A 23,867-nucleotide genomic window follows, 5' to 3' on the forward strand; every position below is an offset into this window, starting at 1 on the left:
TCAGTCACTCTTAATCTAAATTCACTCTCCCAAACAAAACCATCTCCTAAACTTTCACAGTCACTCACACCTTCCACACTATCAACTATTATTTTCTCAAGTTTTGTAATAGTTTTCCATGTGGTATTCTGTAAAATGCCTTTGCAAAGTCCAGCAATATCATGGTACAGCCATTTCATTTATACAATTCTGCTGTCACCTTTATAAAATGTGAATAAATTACTAAGACAGGACCTACCTTTTACAAAGCCATGCTGCCCAATATAGAGTGTCGCATCCTATCCACCAATGTTGGATTTTATCATTAACTAACTTTTCCAATACTTGAATGACCACTCCTGATAAATTAATTGGTCTGTAGTTTGCTACCTCTGTCTTGTAGCCATCTTTATGCAATGGAACTATCTTACTCTATATTATTATTTATGTGGGTACTCCATGGAGTCAAAAGACTCACTGCGGGCGACCCACACTATCAATTAACATAATACCTATCATACATCTCCTTAAACCTATTCACTGTTCAAGTAAAGAACCTAGTCTGCACACCCTTACTAACTGCACTCTCAGGCAACTTTTCAAGTGTGACCCCTTGTTTTCCCCCTACTCCCCATGTATTGAAAAATTTCTTGTGTCAATCTTATAGAACCCCTTTAATAACAAAGTTTCTATCATATCCCTTCTCCTTCACCTGTCAGCCAAACTCTACAACTCACACACACACCCTCAATCTATCCTCATAGGGTACATTCTACAGACGACTCATCACCAGCTTGGTTACTCTTTTCTGAACTCTCTCCACCAATTCCTGATTCCCAAGACACAGGTGGCCAAACCTGTGATTGAATTAGAGCCTTATAAAGAGGGATAATAATCTCTCTATCTTTACTTGTAAATGTGCTCTTCAATATCCAAGTAATCCTTTGAGCTATTTTACCAACTCTTGCAATATGTTCTCTGAATTTCAAATCTCTATCCACCATCACCCCAAGATCCCTAACCTAATCAACTTGCTATAAACTAGTACCATCAATATGATACAAAGTATGTAATCTCTTCATTCCAAAGTGCATTACCTTACATTTTACAATATAAACTGATAACCATTGTTCTTTGCCCATATTGCCAATTTATTTAAATCATCCTGTAAGATATCTACATTGCTTTTATCAACTAATACCCTCCCTAGTTTTGCATCATTGACAAACAACTGAATATCCTCCTTCAAATCTTTAGCAATATCATTAATGTACAAATTAAAGAATAGTGATCCTAGTACAGAGCCCTGGAAACTACACTAGTTACCTTCATTTGCCTTGATTCCACTCCACCAAAAACCACTGTCTGATGTCTATCTATCAGCAAATCCCCTATCCATACCACCAGCTTCATATTCCTATTTGCTCCAACTTATATAATAGTTTTCTGTGCAGTATTCTGTCAAACACGTTTGTAAAGTTTAGTAGTATCATGGTGTAGCCAATCCTTTTATCCAATTCTCCAATTAAGTTTCTCCAATCTTTATTCAATTATACAAGACAATTTCTTACACTATGAAAAATGCAAACTATAAATGAAGAGAGAAAAAAAACTTACGGAGTGCCTTTCTGCATTCCACCAACAATAACATTAGTCCAGAGTGGTCTAAGGCATGTGCGTCTAAAACATATAAAAAGATGCAAACTTAATTTACCAACAATAAGAATTAGCAATATTTATTAGTGATGTATAATGTGTACTTACGTAAAGTGTTTATCAACATCCTCTCCATAGGATACATATAGTCCTATTTTTTAAAATGGTGACAATCCTTAACTTTTGTTTGGGTGATGGAAAGAGAGCTGCCGTGTTTACCAATATGAATCAGTTTTCTGTAACTATTCAGCAAATTCTTGACATAATACAACTTCTATATTACAAAGCATAGAAGTCAGGACATCCTTTAACTTCATACAAACATTTCAAAGCATTTTCAGATCTCCAAAAGACAGTGTTCCTTTCCAAAAATATTTTGATGTCTATAATATCTCTTGTTCCAAAGGCAAAGATCACATCAATCAGATTGGGAGAAGTTTTAATATCTGGAAAGGGGAAACCTTTCAGTGATGATGGTGTCCATAGTCACAAAGATAAATCAAGTTACCATTCATGTCCCCACAGAACACAATGACATGGACAGAGCATCAGTTTTCATGCCTTGTCTAGCTTGGTAATAAGTTCATCCTGTATTTCAAAGGACCCAGTGAGGTCATAGGATTACATGGGAATGTAAAGAACCAAGGTCTCATTTTAGATGACTATGTGTGCAAATTACGTAAGGAAAATAATATAAACCAACTAATATTTCTTGATTATCTCATCACATCATCAGAGTGAATATACACAAAGAGAACAGACTGTGACATGAATCAAGCAAGAAAGGAACAGAAATTAGAGTGATCCTGTTCTGTTGCTCTCCAGCCAGTCATGTGATACAATTAGGAACCTGAGGAAACTGAGAACAGTCATTAACACAGTTATAAACAAATACAACCAAAAGGCAATGGAGTACAAAGCCTCGTTGTAAGATGTAAAAGCATATGGTACAGATTTAAAAAGAAAAATACTAAATTAAACCTTTGTAAACCTGCTCTGTACCAAAGACATTTACATGTTGTAACAAGCTTTGTACTCCACTGTCCTTTGGCTGTATTTGTTTATAACTGTGTTAATGACTATGTTCTCAGCTCTCACAGGTTCTTAATAGTATCACATGACTGGCTGGAGAGTGGCATAAGATGCACTCTGTTCTCTTTGTGTGCATTCACTCTGATGTGATGAGATGCTAATCATAAAATATTAGTGGTTTATATTAAATTCCTTATTTAATTTATACATGTCATTTAATCATGTCTATGAATTACATTACTATTAACAATCAAGGTCTCATTTTGCATAACACTTGAAAGTACTCATCTGTCTATGCAGCACAACACCACCACACGATTGTCAAGAAATCTGGGTGACCAAATCTGTGCACAGAACTCACAGCCTAATCACTTTATAAAAAGAGATAATAGCCTTCTTACCTTTACTTGTTGATGTGTTTTTTAACATCGAAGTAATCCTATTTTACCAACTTTTGCAATATGCTCCCTGAACCTCAATTCTCTGTCCACCATTACCCCCAAGTCCCTGACCTCATCAATTTCCTGCATTTCAGTACCATCAGTGTGATACACAATATGTAACCTATTCAACCCAAAGTGCATAACCTTACATTTTGCAACATTAACCTGATAATCAATATCTTTCACCCACAATATGAATTTACTGAAATTATTCTTCAGGATATGTACATCACCTTTATCAACTATTGTCCTCCCCAGTTTTACATCAGCAAACAACTGAATACCCCCCCCCCCACATTATCTTTTTCATTTATAATAGATATACAAATTAAATAGTAGACCTAGTACAAAACTCTGAGGAACTCCACTAATCATTCTCCTAGATTCAACTGCACCAAAGAAGCTGAGGAAATCTTTGATGAAGATAACAGGATGGTCTCAAAACTAAGCCTATACAACTTCGAGTACTACAAATATTTAGTGCAACCAGCAGGTGTAATGGAAATTAGCAACTTTACTGGCAACAAAGTTTCTTGCCAACTTAACTGGATTTTCAGTAAAAAAACATAAATAAATAAATAATAATAATAAATAAATATATATATATATATATATATATATATATATATATATATATGTAGAAAGTTTTTTTTCCTTGGGTATATACTATGTTAAAAATACCAAGCAATTTTATAAGCTAGGTTTTTAATCCTTTTTCCCAAGTAAGTCAAGTTTGCACCTGCACGTAGTGCAAGTCAAGTCTGAGGCAACTCGTTGGAAAGGTGGAGTAGGCTCCGATCACTTTTCTTGGTATTTTCCTCTAATGCAAAGCACATTCCCTTGCGGAGATGTATGACACTATGCATTAAAGGTAATGGTCACTACCCAGACCGGTTTCGACCTTTATTGAGGTCTCGTCAGTGGGAGCCAGACCTAAAAAATGCCAAGGTTAAAGTAATACAGAGCTTATAAATTTTGTCTAAACAACTTTCTACATCTTACTCTCATCCTGATATTTATATTTAATGAGGTTAAAGCACCTTGTGGCAACTTGTTCCCACAAGGTGCTTTAACTCAAGTTACAAGGTGTATTAATGATAAAAATAAACTAAAATAGATTTTTCATTTTCTCTTAGAAAATATAGTAATATGAGCCATTAATAAAACTAGAAGCACAATTTAATTTATACAGTTGATAACTACAGCAAACACTAAAAAAATTCATTCTTATTTACATCTAGTTTACTCAACTCCCCAAACACCTCTTGCTCACTTACAGTCAGTCTCTCCTCCCCATCATCAACTGCTCTCAATCTCTCCATGAAGTCACATTCACAAGATTGAAAAATCTTTATGAACTGTTCATTAAGTATCTCTACCACACATTCTGCAACAGCTGTCTTTATACCATTTTCTCCAATCGATGTCATCCTTCCATAATCATTCTTTCTTTTGCTGGCTACATATCGAAAGAACTCCCTAGGATTCTTTTTGGCTTCATTAGCTAACCTCTCTTTAGCTACTCTCACCAACCAAGTCACCCTCCTTGCCTGGTCTTTATAGACCTCATGAAATTGGTTATTTCCACTTCTCTTATGCTGCCACCACAATGCCCTTTTTCTCTGTATCACACGCTTAATCTCTTTATTCATCCATCTCACACCTACCTTATTTAACCTTTTCACCATCTGGTTTATCCTATCCTATCTGGAATCCTATTTGGTTTATGAAGAACCTTAATCAAGGCTTTTCAACTGAAAGTGAATTAGCCATCTCATATGGAGGTGGAGTTTCCTTTCAGAAAATCAGGAGGGGAAAACCCTACAATTTAAAGACATACAGACATGATTAACTATCCCTATCATAAGGAATATCAGGTTTCAAAGAAGCTTAAGTTTTTTGGACAAGACATGTCACTGAGCCTAACATGAAAAACAGATGATGAGATGAGACCCTCTAATACTTTTCATTCCCCAAAGGCAGTAAGCAGGTGAAACTCTTCTAACTTTTTAAAAATTGGTAAGGCAGCCAAGTTTAGTCTCCCCATTTGCTTTCATTGGATATGAATTCATATATAATAGGTGATGAAAGTACAACAGACAATGGTTACTATTTTTTGTTCCTAACTCTAATGGGTACTGTTATTATGTGAAACAGGTTCTATGAATGCTTTTCTTGAATTGCAAGGTTGGGTTGTTGTTATTTTAGAATTGCAGCTGAATCAACTAAAGTCTCTCAAGACCAATACATTATGTCATGAGTGTATATATTTTTCTGGCTGGTCTGCAGAATGAAAAATTCTGTCATCCTTTTAAGAGACTGGTAATTCATCCTCAGCCAAGGAAGATGAGAGGTTAAAAATTCAAGTGTCTGGGAGAAAAATCAAACACCTTATTTGTCTGTAACAAAGCTAGTTCAGGAAGGCTGTTTTCATTAACTTTTATGATAGTTTTTAGCATCATAAAAGTTTCAATGAGGATAAACAGAAATGCTAATTATATAAATAATTTTACACGTTACTTTCAAATCTTATCATAACTTGGAACAAAGACGAATCCACTAGAATTGCACATTTGGAAAATAATATTTTTTTCAACAAAATTTGTTTTGTCTGTTTAGACAGATAATCAGAATAACAGTTATATTTGCTTGAGGATAAATAATGTAGAGATGTCTGAATATATATAGATGGCATTGCAATTTCTTTATCTTTACTTGTTAATGTGTTCAACCTCTAAGTGATTCTTAATGCTGTTCTGTCCACTTTCACACTCAAATTTATAGCCTCGTCAAGTTTTGAGGTATAGTCACACTGATGTCATACAAGATTAATATGTTCTAAATCTGAAATGCACAATTTTACACTTAGAAATGTTAAACTGGTAGCCATTATTATTTTTTATGGTAATCCCAAATAACAGAGGTTGTCCACCTAGAGCTAATAAGTAGAATAGATGGATAAAAAGTTGTTAATAATGAATTTGAAGATCTGCAGATTGTGCTATTCAGGAAGTGATTGATATATATAAGAGAGAGGACTGTTCCAGAAGTAAAAGAAATTAAGGAATGAAGAGGAAGAAAATATGAGTTCAAAGTTGAACTGTGAAAGAGTGTTGAATAGTTGCTGCATGAGTTTTAACAAATTTAGAAGGGAGTGGGGGAATTATTGATGCCAGTTTGATTAACAGTGACCAAAGCAGTATTTGAAGAAAATGCAAAAAGTAGAAAATTAATATCTGTGCAGAAGGGAGTAAATTTGTGAGAAGTAGCTCATTAATTAATCAACCTAACTGCTCTCTTCCGTGCTTTTGTCAAGTATTTTATGGAACTCATAAATGTAAGCACAGTATTCAATGTATAAATTAAAGATGCCAAGCAATTATATTCTCAGTTTAATCCTTTATCCAAGTGTAAGCAAACAAAGTTTGCATTGTGAACTTCACAACTGGGCAACTCGTATATAGAGACTAATGACTTCATATCACTTGCTTTAGTATCCCATAATGCAAAGCCATTATCCTTACGGATATGTATAATGCTGCTATGCATTATGGGAAGAACATCTATCTCTAATCCAGAGTATTTTAGTAATAAAGTGCGACACCTTTTGGCTACTTGTATATGGAAATATGACTTTGTAATAATTTGTTTATTTAATATTAGTTGTTGTTACTGTTGTCTTTGTCTGTTGACTGCGCCTTTGTATTATTTTCTTCTTATCTTTAACTAACGGAAAATTTTACATCAAAATTTTCCCTTCTATTATATCTATACAGTACTATACTATGTGCTCGTTACAGTTACTTTCCATTTAATACACTTTACTTTATTCTAATCCGATTAACTTTGTTCCCGCTTGTAATCCTTTTTACTTCCTACAAGTGCTCGTGCTGTTAGTGAAAAGCCTCTGAAATAGACAATTCACAATTACAGTTTACTATCTCCCACACTATGTAATTCAGGAAAAATTTATATTATTTATCGACTGTGCCATCTTGAATTAATTGTATAGCACGAGAAGATTAGTTATAACACTTATAGTATAGATCACTTTCTAAAATAAACCTTAATTATTCACGAAATTATACTATATTAGCCATGAAAGTAATCCACAAACCCTCGCATATCAGAAACTACCTCCATTTCCACTCATACCATCCATATGCCGTTAAAAAATCGGTCATCTTATCACAATTCATAAATGCTTACAAATTTTCAACCAATCATAGTTATCTAAACGTAGAAATAAAAAAACTAACACAGATCTTCAAAAATCGCAACTATCCTACAGAACTAATAAATTACGCAAACAGAACGGCCAAAAACCGCCAAAACAACCCAAGTACCAAAACAAACTTCCCAACACAAAAAATTATCAAACTACCATACACCCAAAACACATACAAAGCCTATAAATACATCTTCAAACATACTGACTACAAACTAGTATTCAAGACGAACAAAAATTGGCAAATCTCCTAAAACCCACTAAATCTCACACACAAAAAGAATTATTTGAACACCACAACGTAGTCTATAAATTTCCCTGCCAAAAAGACTGTGATATCACCTGCACAGGTTCCACCATCAGGTCTTTATGGGAAAGACTACAAGAACACTACCACGATTGTAACATCCCTATTCCAGAACATTTAAACACTAAAAAACGTAACATCAAAAAGAAAAATCGAATACAAAGCACAGGAAAAATGGAAATAGCTGTTCATGACCTTGAACAAAAACATACCCCGCAGATCGACAAGGCCATCATAGTAGACAGACAAGACAAGATAATGAAACAATAGCCATAAAATGTGACACGAACTCTATCAATGTCCACAGGCCCTACATAATCTCCGAGATTTGGAAGCTCCACAACATAAAATTGAAGTCACAACCCCGACCAATAGGCGATAACACAAACACTTCAAAAGCAGAAGCACCTAAACGACCTGACATAGCATCCACTTCCTCCATGTGTTCAGACAATGACCAAGCGTAGTCAAAACGGACCGCACCCCGTCAACCCCCTTTCCCACAACCCCCGCTCTAAAAATCAGTTGCTGTTTTCAATCCTTTTCACCCTTTCCCACCTTATATAAATATAAAAAAAAGCTCCACCCATCCCTAATAATATAATATATATGTATATATATATTATTCAAAAAACCCAGGTTTTTTCCATTTTTCATTTCTATTTTAATTCTCCCACATTGCCAAAACCCATCCCACACACACACAGTAGTTTGCATATCGCAGAAAGAAGAAAAGCCACAACACCCAGAACAAGGTATGTGTAAATTTCTCTTCCTTTATGCTACATATATTTATTAGTAAATATACATCTACAATGCCCTAAGAATCCATGAGTACAATGCCCTAAGAATTCCAATGACATTTAAACAGGGGCACTCCTTAAAAGAAACAGGCAAAATAGCTGTAAATATAATACCTTAATTATTCATTCGTGGCAATTTCTCTATTTAAGCGCACAGGTGTGATTGTTTTTGTGAGACAGTGCATTGGTCAAAGATCAGGTGATACTTTTTAACAAGCAAAACATGTTTACTTAACCTTAAGTAACTTTACAATATAATACACAACTGAACAATTTCTCTCTAATGTCTTGAGCTCAAATCATAACCTTTACATACAAATCTCTTAATCGTTACCTTAGCATTAGTACAACAGAATCTACTCACAAATTTGCAGTATCACATACAGTCCTACCAGCTTTGAAGACTTATGGTGGTTCTGCTGACTGCTTCCTTCTGTCCTATGTACTGGCCATCACTGATCGGCTCTTGGCGGTCATCTTTCTGTAGTTCTTTCTCGGGAATTGTAGCACTGCTCTCTGTCGGTACTGGATCTACTGTAGTCGGCGTGTATCTAGTCACACGTAGCACGTTCCATTACTGGAAACACTTCTCCAAAGAATAAACTGCCTCTCCTGGGTTCCCCTTACCTGGGAGGGGGGGGGGGGTCACACTCCAGCAAAATCTTGGGAGCCAACAAACTGCAGCAAGAGGAAAAACTAAGAGCCTCTTCTGAGGTTCTCAAGACCTCTTTTATATGACCTGAAGCTCTTTGTTTTAGGATCAGAGATCCCCAGATCTTCTGTAAACATACTGATGTCAGTTGTCTTGTCCTTCAGTTTTGGCAGCAAAATCTCCACATCTGAGTGTCCTTGCACCTTTGTTCACTCTGTTTGCCAGCATAATGTTGTATAATCCTCTTAACTTGAGGCAGAAATACTTTAACATTCGGTTATTTTTACAATTTTGCATCAGAATTTAACATTAAATCAACATTATGTACAATTTGAACCTTCACAATATTTTATAACTTATGTACAATTCTATGTCATTCCTTTTTTCAGCTACCTTTATCAATCAGTATTTAACCGTTAAAATACAGTAATATACAAACTTTGTTCTTTTTATATGATTAACAACCTCTGTAAAATTGATGTTGGAGAATTTTAACAAAATTTCACCGCATGGGATTTTACAACTTCTGCATTACTTCTACCTTGGTATCACTTCTGACCCTGGCTCTCACTGATGAGACCTCAATAAAGGTCAAAACTAAATAAAGGTCACTACCAGTCTGGGTAGTACATGTTTGTAAGGATATGTGCTTTGCCTTATGGGATACTAAGATAAGTGATGTCAAGTCATTAGCCTCTATATACAAGTTGACCAGTCGTAAAGTTGCTTCATGTGCAAACTTTGTTTGCTTACACTTGGATAAAGGATTAAACCAAGAATATAATTTCTTGGCATCTTTAATTTATAGTATAACCAAGTGGAAAAACTTTCAACAGTATTCAGAGGTTGGCCAGATATGTGATTTGTACAAAGTTAATAGCTATTCAGAGGTAAAGTATCAATTTGAGCAAGAGAGAAAACCTAATTTTTGGATGCTGAGAAGGGATATTTGTAATATGTTTATGCCAAGAGACATCTGAAATTAGGATAATCCTAAGAAGAGTTCTCATCTTATCAGAACCCCACAGAAGGATGATTTGGAGATTAGAATTTAAGATTGTAGAAGTTGATATTCTGGAAGTTTTGGTGATGTGTAGTGCAAGGTACTGTCATCAGCAATAATGGATTTATAGTCAACTGAAGAAGATCACTGATATACAGAAGAAATAGAGTAAGTGAAAGAACAGCCTTGTGCTGAGGATAAACTCCATTCGCCACTGCATGTAATGTGCATTGAGATAGAAAGCTAGAATCCAGTTGCAGAAGTAATAAGACAGACCAAATGATGGAGATTACTTAATAGGCCTTGATGTCAAATCCAATCAAATGCCTCAAGGATATGAAGCAACTGCTTGAGATTCCCTAAACTTTTCCATGGTATTTGTCCCCATTATAGATTTCACCACTGTGGGTTAACAATGGTGGAATTCATATTGGCAATTAACGACTTCCTTCATCAATTTTGAAAAAACAGAAGTGAATGAAAGTGAAAGTAGGTGGTAATTTGATGGCAAAAATTTGTTCTTCTTAAGAATAGGTTGAATATGGATTAATTTCCAGGATTCAGGACAGATATTAATGGATGGGGGGGAGAGAGAAAGGCAACACTGAATAGTAGTCAATTCCAGAGCAAAAAACCTTCATAACATATCAGAGAAAAGCCATCAAGATCAGAGAAAAGCCATCAAGACAAGTTTTGGATGTGTTAGTGGTTGGTTTTTGTGGTTCTATTCTTGGCAGAAAGAAAAATGGAGATTTTTGATGAAAGCCAATGACAACATACCTGGTTCTTCTTGGCACATTTAATATAGTCTTGCCACATTTCTTGAAGAACTAAGACAGATAAGGGAAAAGAATTTAAAGTGGAATGGAGAATGAATGTTTCCATAGGACAAGAATGAATTGCTTCAGTGATACATTCAGTACACGTTTGGATCAGAACACTAAAAACAATAATCCAGAGAACGAGGAAATAGGGGTGACAGAAAAAACAACATTACATTGTGGTCTGAATTGCCTATGTGACAAACAACACTTGACTGTATGCTTAGAAGAGATCTAAGGGGTTATCTCAAAGAAATTCTGAACAATTTGTGTAAGGTCACTGGTGACAGCAAATGTCTTGGCATATTTATCTGCCTGATCTGTGCAGCTGGAGAGAAAACCTGGTTGGCGTTAGAAACATTAAACTGACAAAAAAAAAAAAAAAAAAAAAATCAGAAGAGACATGACACAAAGAAGTGCCAGCAATGGCAAACAAATCTAACAGAATTGGGCAGAGAGACTTTTAATCAATTATCTTTTCTTTGCAAGACCAGAACCTATGATATTTTCTTAGTTATGTACCTTCTTATAGATTCTCACAGAACCTTCTTATAGATTCTTTTCCACCATAGACTACTCTGATGTTTGTCTATCAGTCATTCTCTAATCCATATCATTTATCAAATGAAAAAATACTGCTAGTGCTTATTCATCATCATCAATTACAGCCATGTATCCTCAAGTGGTGTACAGGATATGATAGTAGTATATGAAAAATTTACATCGTTACTAACTTCTTACCTACAATTTTTCTCCAAATCAGTCTGTTACTTGCCAAGACTCCAATATTATCAGATCTTATATTTCTATCATCTAAGGCACTTTTTACCGTATCAATCCACCTATATCTTGGTCTTCCTCTGGGTCGTTTTCCTGTCAACTTGGCAGAGAACACTTGTTTTGCTAATCTTTTCTCACCCATTCTGTTTAAGTGACATACTGAGATTAGCTCTGCTAACGCATTCCGGAATGCTCGCAATGTCAAGTTCTTTCCTAATATCCTCATTTTTAATATGATATTGCAATTGATGCCATCTGTTTGTGCCTCTAATCTTTCTCAGGACTCTCATATCTGCTGTCTCTAGTCTTTGGTTTTACTTTGGTTTTACAAGTGTTTTACTTCTGATCCAGCTCTCAGATCCATATGTTGAAACTGGTTTGAACACTGTCTTGTATACAGCTAATTTAGTGTTACGACTAATTTCTCTCTTATTCCATATGAATTTATTCAATTAACTTACCATACCAGATTTGTTGATTCTGTTGTCTATTTCCATATTTAATTTACTATCTTAACTAAAAATCGTGCCTAAGTAGCTGAAATGTTTTACTTGTTCCACAGGTTCTCCATTCACAACGCAGTTGACATTTTCAACGATTCTGCCTATTTTCATTGTCTTTGTCTTTTTATTGCTGACCTTCATACCATATCTATTACAACAGTTATTCAATTTAGTCAGAGAATCTTGCAGACTTGTAGCGGATTTATTTAGAAGTATAACATCGTCCGCATAAAGCAAAGAGCTGACATTAACATCTTCAATTTTGATATCATGTTTAATACCACTTTCCTTCATAATGTGATCCATATAGATAATGAATAAGAGAGTACACAATGTACATCCTTGTCTGACACCAGATTTAACATTAAACCACCTTCCTGTACTTCCTTCAATTCTAACTGCTGACTTACAACTCAAATAAAGACTAAGTATTGCTTGATACAATGACCCATTGACACCATATAACTGTAGCATCTTGAATAGCTTCTCTCTTGGCACCTTGTCATATGCCTTTTCCAGATTGACAAAACTTTAATACATATTTTTGTTAAAAATCCCATGATTTCTCAGCTATTTGTCGTAAAGTGAAGATCTGATCCCGACAGCCTCTATTTGGCCTGAATCCAGCTTGTTCTTCACCAAGCTTTTCTTCCAGAAGTATACTTGCATAAATCTTACCAGGAACCCTCAGTAGAGAAAGGCTAGTGCTTATTTACATTGGCAAAAATGTTGAATGCCAGAGGAAAGTTCTGCATAATAATCACATTGCTATGCATGAAGATGAATATGTATTGCAAAAAAAAAAAAAAATTATGAACATTTGATAGACTTTCATATAAAGAGGTATGCTGCACAGAGTTTCAGCTCGTAATACTATAAATGGAAATGCTTTTATAGTATTACCTATATTGGCAATGTAAAAAATAATTTTGCTATATAAGAAAACAAAAAGAAAAAAAAAAGATTTTGCTAAATCTACTTACCTCATGTAGAGAATTGTCGTAAGCCATGTGTATAGCGTATCTGGTTTTATAGGGAAATTATCATTCAGGCATTCATTAGAAATCCTTGAAAAGCATAAAATAAATGACATTGACATCAAAAGCACACAAAATATATTTTAAAATAGTAATGCATCAGATTTATTACTATTTGTATTAAAATATCAAAACAAAATGATTTAAAAATGGATCTATCACAAACTGAATGAAATTATCAGCCTATTTATGTCTGATAGTATTAAATGTTTTATGTGTTGTTTTTCTATAAAAAAAGTCATGCATGAGTTTAAAGGAAATTCAGTTTTAAGTCAGTCAGATCTATTTAAGAAAATATGCATGCAGTAGAATATCAAGATTATAGAATTTTCTTAGCAAAAGTTGGTAGTTATATGGCAATAGAAAAAAAAAATTGTTTAAAACTTCTTTTAGATATTTTTAGTTATTTAAAAATTAATTATAGACTAGGCTTGTACTTATATGTAACAATATCTGACAATTTTTATATATATATATATATATATATATATATATATATATATACACAAAGCCTACAAGTTTGTGAGCAGTTTGTTCATCATTTCTATAAGCATGCCCCAAGCAACAATGTCATCATTGCCTTAATCGAGAGGTTCCGACGTACTGGGAGTGTTCTGCCATGATGTAAAGGGTATTCAGAGAATCTTTATGGAGCTGGGTGCCTTTTTTGTACATCATTCAGGTGGGTCAGTGTCTAACAGCAACAGATTACGTTGCACAGTGGGAATACTATGCTGACCAATGTCTATGAGGATCCATCCTTCCTCCATAATGTCTGGTTCTTGGACGAACCACATGTCCATCTAAGCGGTAATGTAAACAGACAAACCTACAGGTTTCTTGGTTTTTCAAGACTTGAATTTGCCCAAGAGAAATCTCTTTACAGTGAAGGTCACTGCATGGTGCGGTTTCTTGGCCATGGCATAATTGGGCCCTACTTCACTGAAGAGGGTGGTAATTGTGACTCTGAATAGTGAACAATACATCGAGAATGTGTTGGTTCCGTTCACCAAGGATTTGCATAGGATGTGTCATGCAAAAAACATTCCATTAAATGCACAGATATTCCAACAGGATGGAGCAACCTGTCACACATCATGTGGTTCTAGAACTTATTTATCAGAACATTTCCCTGGAAGGGTCATTTCAAGGTTCACAGAATTCCATACCCTTCATGTTCTCTTGATGCCTTCATGTGGGTATTCAACCATGACCTGCCTTCAAACCTTGGTGAACTAAGGGATAAAATTATATGATTATGTCCAGGAGATGTCCCAACCCGTGTTCTCCAAGATGACAGAGAACCTTTGCATGCTCTACAAAACCGGTTTTGAAAGACAAGTACCCATTTCGATTACATAATTTACCACCGTTAAGGCATTATTCGACCAAGATTCCAGGCAATAGTGTGGATGTACATATATTTCTTTGTTAATAAACCCATTGACTCCATAACATATATCATTGTAGTTATTCAGTACTGTTTTTTTATGCACCATACTGTGTATAAGTAATTACATTTTTTTTTTAATGTGCCCTGAACCTCAGGTTATTCATACCTGAGGTTCACGGCACATTAAAAGGGATATTCATACAACACTCTGTGAGACATTGTTCTAACTCATTCCAGCTTAATACACTCTGATTAATTACTTTTTACATGTGCCATGTGGGTGAACTGATGTTGACATGATCATGTTCCAGAGGCATATTTGTTTAGTCTACTGTCCAGACAGTACAGTACATGCAAACAGTGGTGGTTTTTTGTAGCTATGCAGACCTAAGCAAATTAATTTGGTGCTCAAAATTTTACAGGTGATAGCTACACAAAAAAGGACAACATTAATAATATGAAAAATATTATGTTAGTGGTTCTAGTGTATTAATACCCTAAAACTACTAATGTAATATTCTCACTGGCACTAAACACTTAATACACTAAGTAGAAGTGTATTAAATTGGAACGGGTTTTAGTGCGATAAACCCAAGAATTTCTTATAGAGTTTAGACTACGTTTAAACCTTATAGGATTTTAATAATTTGTTTATAAACTGTATGTATATGCATATTTAAGTAGCTGAAGGAGGAAGCATTTAGGTTGCTCTTAGAGAAATATTTATCATGCAATGTACAAGATCTTGTAAAAAAGATGTTGCCACCAATTTTAGGTATATCAAATTAAGAGTTTATGGCTTGTGACTTTCACTATTGTGAATGCAGGTTACTGCACACACTGAGTCTGAGACTGGAAACTTGTACATAAAATGTTTTTCCATGCGCACAATGGCCAGCTAAAATTAGAGAGAACATTGCTTTTTATATGATATATTTCTAATGGTTTCTACTAGTATATTAATCAAAGTAGTTATATACTTATCTTCAGATTTTATAGAAGATGATTTTTTATAATTGATGCCAAATATGACGAATAAAAGACTTGAAATGTTTTGATAACCATTTCATTTATAGAGCATTCTGTCCAACTCTTATCCATGAACAGACAGTAGTTTTTGAAACTGAGATATACACTTTCTAAGTGGCATCAATCTTTACTACATACTGATAATTACTGCAATTGGTAAAACTGTTACCAATGTTTAAATTATGGTACAGCATGCAAGTCTGTTAGTCAGAAGTACAGTACCACTTCATTCATCCATCCCAAAATGGAAGACTAATGTTTAATTGCATAATATTTATTTACATATAATGCTAATTTGCATTACCTTGATGGACCTGTGTTTCACTCAGGATTTCTCCATGAGTGCAGGTCACAAGATGCCTCCAACGATCTCAATCTTCAGACTCTCTCTTTCATGTTATACCCACAGATTTCACTAGTGGATCTTCCCATCTTGTAGGTGGTCTTCCTGCTTTTCTCTTTATTCTTGGTTGCCGTTGAGTTGAGTATTCTATATGTCCATCTGTTATCTCTGAGTCTGGCTATGTGACCTGCTCACTCATCTTGCTTTCATATACTGCAGTTAACACATCTTTTATGCCTGATCTCTTTCTTAGTTCCGTGTTTCTAACATGTTCCATTTTGCTGATGTTACATATCTTGCATTCTATTGCAGGATCTCTTCTTTTCTTGTCGTGTTCCATGTTTCTGATCCATATGTGAGTGATGGAAGTATGTCACTATTAAATAGTTTTACCTTCACAGAGATGTCAAGATTTGGATCAGTGAGTGTTTTATTCAACAGACTAATTTGCATAACAAGTAAAACTTACAAACTGTTTCATGTTTCTATTACAAATTTCAAATTAATTACATAATATCACTTTTTAGCACATCCAAGTTGAGTGAATTTCACATTTTCTAACAAATTTCATGATGGATAATCAAATAGTTTTTGCTAAAAATAGATTTTTCTGTTTTTTTCAGAAATTGTTCAGTTTACCAGTGCTTGAAGATGTTTCCCATATATTGACATAAATACTATACATACAATGTAGTACTCTCTCTCTCTCTCTCTCTCTTTGTGTGTGTGTGTGTGTGTGTGTGTGTGTGTGTGTGTTCCCACGTTATGCATGCTCTTACATAATGCGTCTATGTTATCACATTATGTAAGAACATGCTGTAACAAGGTCATTTTGTGTTGTCAACTTTTAGAGAACAAGTCTATTATCAAGGATTTGTTATTAAGGGTGTGGCTTATCTACATCAAATTTATACTTAAAATCTATAGCAATAGGAACAACTTTCAGGAGTACTTCATGACCTTAATGCATCTTCCTAAACTCATTCACCGATGATGCACTTACCATCTCTTACTGGCAACATATTCCACTTGATATGAGAAAAATCTGATCCTTGCTTTCCTGTTAACCAAATTCTTATTTGACCTTTATACATAACCTCTTGTTGTTTAGCTTGTCTCCACATATACTCATTCCTACTCCTATCTGATAAATGTTACCACCTACAGTTCCTTAATCTGCTCTTGTTGTCAATATCCTACAGTTGTTATAGAATATTATCCTATATCTTCTTAGTTATTCATCTTCGAACCCTTTCTAATGTTTTTTTCATCCTTCCCTTTCTAATGTTTTTTTCATCCTTCCCTTTCTCTTAAAACCAGGAGATGAAATCTGTGCATAATAATAAAAATGAAACTGAAACAATGCACACTATATAAATAGCACAACCATCTCCAAGTTGCCACTGTTCCAATCTCATTTTAATCCTTATAGTCTATATCAGTCTCATTTTAATCTAATAGCCTCTTTTGAGGTCTATCCAGCTTTCTCTTCCCATTTGGTTTACATGTTTTATCCAATTTTTCTTATATCTGTTTAGTTTTTCTTCTACTGATTTTAATTTTAGTTCTTTTAAAATACCTTCACTGCTTTTTGGCCTAAAAATGTGTACTTTGTAGTTTTTCTTATTAATCTCAATTTCACTCATGATTATTCATTTTTTTTTTTTAATCATCATCCTCATCAAATTCCTGCCATGTACAGGAGTGTACAGGGGTGTACAGGATATGATAGTACTACATGAAAAATTTACATCATTACTAACTTCCTATCTACAATTTTTTTCCAAATCAGTCTGTTACTTGTAAAGACTCCAATTACCAGATCTTATATTTCTATCGTCTACGGGCACTTTGTACCGTATCAATCCACCTATATCTTGGTCTTCCTCTGGGTCGTTTTCCTGCCAACTTGGCAGAAAACACTTGTTTTGCTAATCTTTCCTCACCCATTCTGTGTAAGTGACCATACCACCTGAGATTAGCTCCGCTAACACATTCCTGAATGCCGACAATGTCAAGTTCTTTCCTAATATTCTCGTTTTTAATATGATATTGCCATTGATGCCATCTGTTTACACCGCTAATCTTTCTCAGGACTCTCATATCTGTGGTCTCTAGTCTTTGGTCAAGTGTTTTACTTCTGACCCAGCTCTCAGATACATAACTTAAAACTGGTTTAAGCACTGTCTTGTATACAGCTAATTTAGTGTTATGACTAATTTCTCTCTTATTCGATATGAATTTATTCAATCGACTTCCTATCATACCAGCTTTGTTGATTCTGTTGTGTATTTCCATATTTAATTTACCATCTTCACTAAAAATCGTGCCTAAGTAGCTGAAATGTTTTACTTGTTCCACAGGTTCTCCATTCACAACACAGTTGATATTTTCAATGATCCTGCCTATTTTCATTGTCTTTGTCTTTTTATTGCTGACCTTCATACCATATCTATTACAACAGTTATTCAATTTAGTCAGAGAATCTTGCAGACTTGTAGCAGATTTATTTAGAAGTATAACATCATCCACATAAAGCAAAGAGCTGACACTAACATCTTCAATTTTGATATCATGTTTAATACCACTTTCCTTCATAATGTGATCCATATAGATAATGAATAACAGAGGGGATAATGTACATCCTTGTCTCACACCAGATTTAACATTAAACCATCTTCCTGTACTTCCTTCAATTCTAACTGCTGACTTACAACTCAAATAAAGACTAAGTATTGCTTGATATAATGCCCCATTGACACCATATAACTGCAGCGTATTGAATAGCTCTCTCTTGGCACCTTGTCATATGCCTTTTCCAAATCGACAAAACTTAAATACAGATCTTTGTTATATTCCCATGATTTCTCCACTATTTGTCGTAAAGTGAAGATCTGATCCTGACAGCCTCTATTTGGCCTGAATCCAGCTTGTTCTTCACCCAGCTTTTCTTCCACAATTCTTCTCAACCGTTTCTCAAGTATACTTGCATAGATCTTGCCAGGAACACTCAGTAGGGAAATACCACTGTAATTCTCACATTCAGTTTTATTTCCTTTTTTATATATGGGTACTATGAGAGCTCTACTCCAATCATCGGGAATTCGTCCCTCTGTCCAGGCATTCTGAACTATGCAGTGCAGCCACTGTAAGACTCTCACACCACCATACTTCAGCATTTCTGGTCGAATATCATCTACTCCTGCTGCCTTTCCACATTTCAAGCTTTTGATGGCTTTTTCTACTTCAAGTATGGATATGTATTCCTGATTGCATGCCTGGTCAGTGTTTTTTACCACTGTGCTGTCATCACTGCTTGTTTCATTCAGCAAATTTTCAAAGTAATTACTCCATACTTAAAGGATATCTTTTTCTCCCGTTTTCATGTCACCTTTATCATCTTTAACTCCTTTTACAGCACTCTTTCCTCCATTCCTAAGCTTCTTCGACAACTTCCAGAATATTTTGCCACCTTCTTGATATTTATTTTCTATGTTCTTGCCAAAGTCCTCCCATGACTTTTGTTTAGCTAGTTTTACACTGTTTAGCTTTCTTACATTTGTCTCTGTATTCTCTAAGAGCACAAGCTGACTTATTTGCCAGGAACTTTTGATATGCTTTCTTCTTTTCCTTCACTGCCTCTTTAACTTCCTGTGTCCACCATGGAGTTCTAATTTTTCTATCCTTGCAGACAACTTCACCACATGCCTCTCTAGCTGAATCAATCAATTTTTTCTTCAAGGCTTGCCACTGAATCTCCAAGATTTGGTTCCTGTTCTCAAACTCTTTCATTTTTCCTTCAATAATCTTTGTGTATTTTAGTCTACAGTTCACATCTGAGAGCTGCTCAACTTTTATTCGCTTTAAAACTTTCTTACATGTCATTCTTTTCAATATGAAATTCAATTTTATCCTGCTCAAGACTAAATAGTGATCACTTCCAATTTCAAATCCTCTGTACACTCTGGTGTCCTGCACCAGGGAGAAAACATCACTATCAACAATAACATAGTCAATGAGACTTTTCTTATTCCTAGCCTCTTCTCTCTCTCTCCATGTGAATTTGTGCACATTTTTATGTTGGAACATGATGTTAGTAATTACCAGTCCATGTCCTGAGCAGAAATACAACAGGTATTTGCCATTATTATTAGCTTTGCTCTTTTCTCCAAATTTTCCCAAAACATTTTTGCATGTCTGACAATCACTTCCTACTCTGCTATTTAGATCCCCAACAAAGACCAACTTTTCCTTTTTCATTGTGTCAGTTGCTTTTTCTAAAGCCTCAAAAAATTCCTCCACTTCTACCTTAGTAGAACCTTCTGTGGGACCATGGGCACAAATAAGTCTCATTGTCCAGTTCCCCATTCTCATGTTTGCCCACATTGCTCTACTTGAGACTGACTGCCATTCAAGAAGTTTAGCCTCGTATTTAGTGTTGAATACTATGGTTACTCCTTCTTTTCCTTGATTGTCATTGCCTGAATATAACATTTTGTATTTATTGCTCAGAAAGATCTCACCAGTTTTTGTGTTTTTTGTTTCAGTCACCCCTATTATGTCGATCTGGTACTTATCTAATTCCTCCGCTAGCTCCATTTCTTTGCCATTCAGGCTTCTTACGTTGATATACCGATCTTTAACTCTGGTGGTGATGTGTTGGGGTGTGTTTTCAGATTTGTTCCAGTAGCTAATTTTTTTCGCTGTTCGCCCTGGTTCCCTGGCGAAAACAATGGGGGCCTTGTTTAATCGGGCGATGCCCCAGCCGGCATGAAATTTTGTCATGTTGTACCATCATTTTGTATTTTGGTTTAACCAATAGGAATACAATTTGGTCGGCTAAATCCCAAATTGCCAGCTCATCCTCGTTCATTCAGTATCCAGGTAAATCTTATTATCTAAATTTCACTGCCATATAATAATATAGATAATTTTTAAGTATCTGTTTCTTGTCTCTTTACAATGTAATGTCCTTTTCATTATTCCTGCAATCCTCTGTGTCATGTTCTTTTCTATATGTCTCTTGAACTTCAATCTTTTATCTACTCTAAAATCTTTTGTCTTTCAGTGCATTTACACTAACTAATATAACATGCTGCATTCTTTCTCTTTGGTCCAAAATCCATTCCCCAGGGTCTTCTTCCCACAGTGCCAGCCCATTCAAATCATCTTGAAGGAAGTGAAGCGAAGAGATGAATGCAAGGAGAATCAGAGTAGGAGTGAGGGTGAGTTATGGGAATGATAGAAGAGAGAACAGAAACAGTAGGAGAGAGGGAATGAGAAGAATGCAAGGGAGTGCTGGAACCAGGGATAGAGAGATGCCAAGATGGCAGATAAGTAGGAGAACACAGAGAGAGAAAGTGTTAGAGGAGGGAGAGAGGATACAGGTGAGAAATCAAGAAAAAGAGTGGTAAACAGTGTGATGTGGAGACTCGATGATCCATGGTGTGCAAGACAGGATGACAGAGGAGCGTTTGCCTGGAGGAATGATAGAATGTGTGGCTATGGCAATTAAGTGGGGTGAAAGGGTGGATGAGATGATTATGATGGTGGGCATGAATGAATTGAGAGGCAGTGTAAATCTGGTGACGAGAGATATGAGATTCATGTTTGAGGTTGCAGAAGAAAACTCAGAGAGGGAAGACAGTGTGTTACCCAGGTATGATAATGACGAGCTGAGTAGAAGACCATTCATAATGAATAGCATGATGGCTAGAATGTGTCAGAAGAGAGAGGCTTGGAATATGTGGATGCTTGGAGGGCATTTGAGGATGGAAAGAAACTGTATGCAAGAGACCATTTAAATACGGAAGGATGCAGGCATCTGGAGAGATTGCTGTTCTCTGAATGAGTCAGTGTGTCAATGCAGGGAAACTGAAATTCCCAGGGTGGATGGTAGCAAGGGGTGGCCACTTGTGGGGATAGGTGCTTGGGAGAATGGAGAATACATCGGGTAACACTGAGTCCAGTGGAGTCAGGAGGGGATAAGGATAGGTATAGAAACAGTGACATTTTTATGCTTTATGCAAATGCCAGGAATATCCAGAATAAAGGAGATGAATTGGTGGTTCTGATAGCATCAGCCTGTCTAAAGATTATTGGGATCTCTGAGACATGGTTGATGGAAGATGATATAATAACAGGAATAGAAGTAGCAAGGTACAGCATTTTTCGAAAGGATAGGAAGAGAAAATGCAGTGGTGGAGTACTGTTATGATAAGTGATGACTGGAGGCTTTGGAGGGCAGTGACACTAATGGTTTTGATCCACAGCAAAATTTCTGAAGGACAAATGTCTTAGGTAACATGTAATAGAAGAAACACAAGGTTCAAGAGTTTTGGATTTGGTCATAGCATCAGAAGAGCTGATTATAACTGAGATGGCATCTCTTCCCCCAGCTGGAGAGAGTGACCATATGGTTTTGACTTGGAAGATGAACAGACATGCAGGAATATCAAAGAGAAGGGAATATATGTGGAATTATAAGGCAGATGATTGTAATAGCCTTAGATATCAACTTGGGGCAGTTCCGTGGAGGGAGGAATTGGAAGGCTAGGATATCATTAGTGCTTGGGAAATTGTGAAGGAATATTCATTAGCCATAGTAAGCTGTATTCCATGCATGAAGAAGAGGACACAATTTGGTGTAAAAAGGATAACAAACAATATTAAACAGAAACTGCAGGTGAAAAAGAGGTTATGGAAGAGATACAGGTAACCCTTGTATAACACGGATGTTAGGTTCCATAGAAATGCCGCATTATGCGAGAGTTAGATTACATAGAAAAAGTAGGGTTAGGTTCCGAAATCGTTCTTTTTAAATTATATAAACAACAGTGACATATCCAACAAAAAGAATATTTTTATTTAATTCAGGTAATTCATGGAAGTTAAGAAAACAAATTATGAGACAAATACATAGTATAAAATTATAAAAATTACAAATTGTACATAAATTTCATTGCACATAATGCATAAATGTTTTAGACACAATAAAATAAAGTGCATATTTTAATCATCATCACTGTCTTCAGAAATAACATTTTGTAGATGTTCTTTAAGTGGTCGGAGGTTGTCACCACTTGAAATCTCTTGGACATCATTTGCTATAATTTTCATTGCATACTTCAGCTGGTTTAGTTATCAAGAAGTCAGTAATAAGACTTTGCTTACCATTATGCTGCAATTTTTTTATTAAGTTCATAATATGGTGCTAAACAAATATCCAATTTTCTCGTGAATTTTCCCGAGAGCTCCATTGAGGGATCATTATCCGTAAAATAACTTCCTAACTTTCTTGCCAAGTCCAATCCTTCTGCCAATTTCTTTAAACTGAATTCTTTAATGGATTCATCACAATCAGAATCTTCGGCAGAACTTTCCCCACCATTTGGTTCAACGCCATCTATTAATTGTACCAGTTCCTCCTCATTTACATCTGTTTCTCCATCAATTAATTCACTAATTTCATTTTCAACCATATCACAAAAGCCCTCTGCACCAAAAATGTGGGCAACGTTTATTATATGACTTAGCTTGGAATCCACTGGAGATACAAAATTTTGTTCCAGAAAGGCTTCAGGCCATATTTTTTTCCAGCAAGCATTCAGCGTAGGGGGTTGCAATTCCTTAATGGACAGAGAAATAATTTTCACACAATTCAATATTGAAAACTCTTTCCACACTTGAGGCAGTATTGTTTGAATTAGATTCCATTTTTTCCAAAATTAATTGGAATGTTCGCCAAATATAGTATGACTTAAATGTTGATATTATTCCTTGGTCGAGTGGTTGAATAAGCGAAGTAGTATTAGGTGGCAAAAAAATTTATTTTAATGTTTGGATGGCTTAAATTTGT

The 23,867-nt window shown here is 35.3% G+C and overlaps 1 protein-coding gene across 3 annotated transcripts in view; it reads right to left on the reverse strand.

Annotated features, from left to right (window-relative positions):
* The window catches only part of LOC150098844 (proteasome subunit beta type-4-like), a 177,729-nt gene that overhangs the window by 123,106 nt on the left and 30,756 nt on the right, over positions 1 to 23,867 (reverse strand). For all 3 annotated transcript variants that reach the window (XM_090405573.1, XM_090405570.1, XM_090405572.1), the window contains 2 exons: positions 13,191 to 13,274; positions 1,597 to 1,659 (listed from right to left, as the gene is read on the reverse strand). In XM_090405573.1, coding sequence (XP_090261699.1) covers positions 1,597 to 1,659; positions 13,191 to 13,274 — 147 coding nt within the window. The remainder of the gene's footprint in view (positions 1 to 1,596; positions 1,660 to 13,190; positions 13,275 to 23,867) is intronic.

Source organism: Typopeltis vanoorti, chromosome 15 (assembly GCF_054136105.1).
Source record: "Typopeltis vanoorti isolate ZY-2024b chromosome 15, IOZ_Tvanoo_1.0, whole genome shotgun sequence".
Taxonomy (NCBI): domain Eukaryota; kingdom Metazoa; phylum Arthropoda; class Arachnida; order Uropygi; family Thelyphonidae; genus Typopeltis; species Typopeltis vanoorti.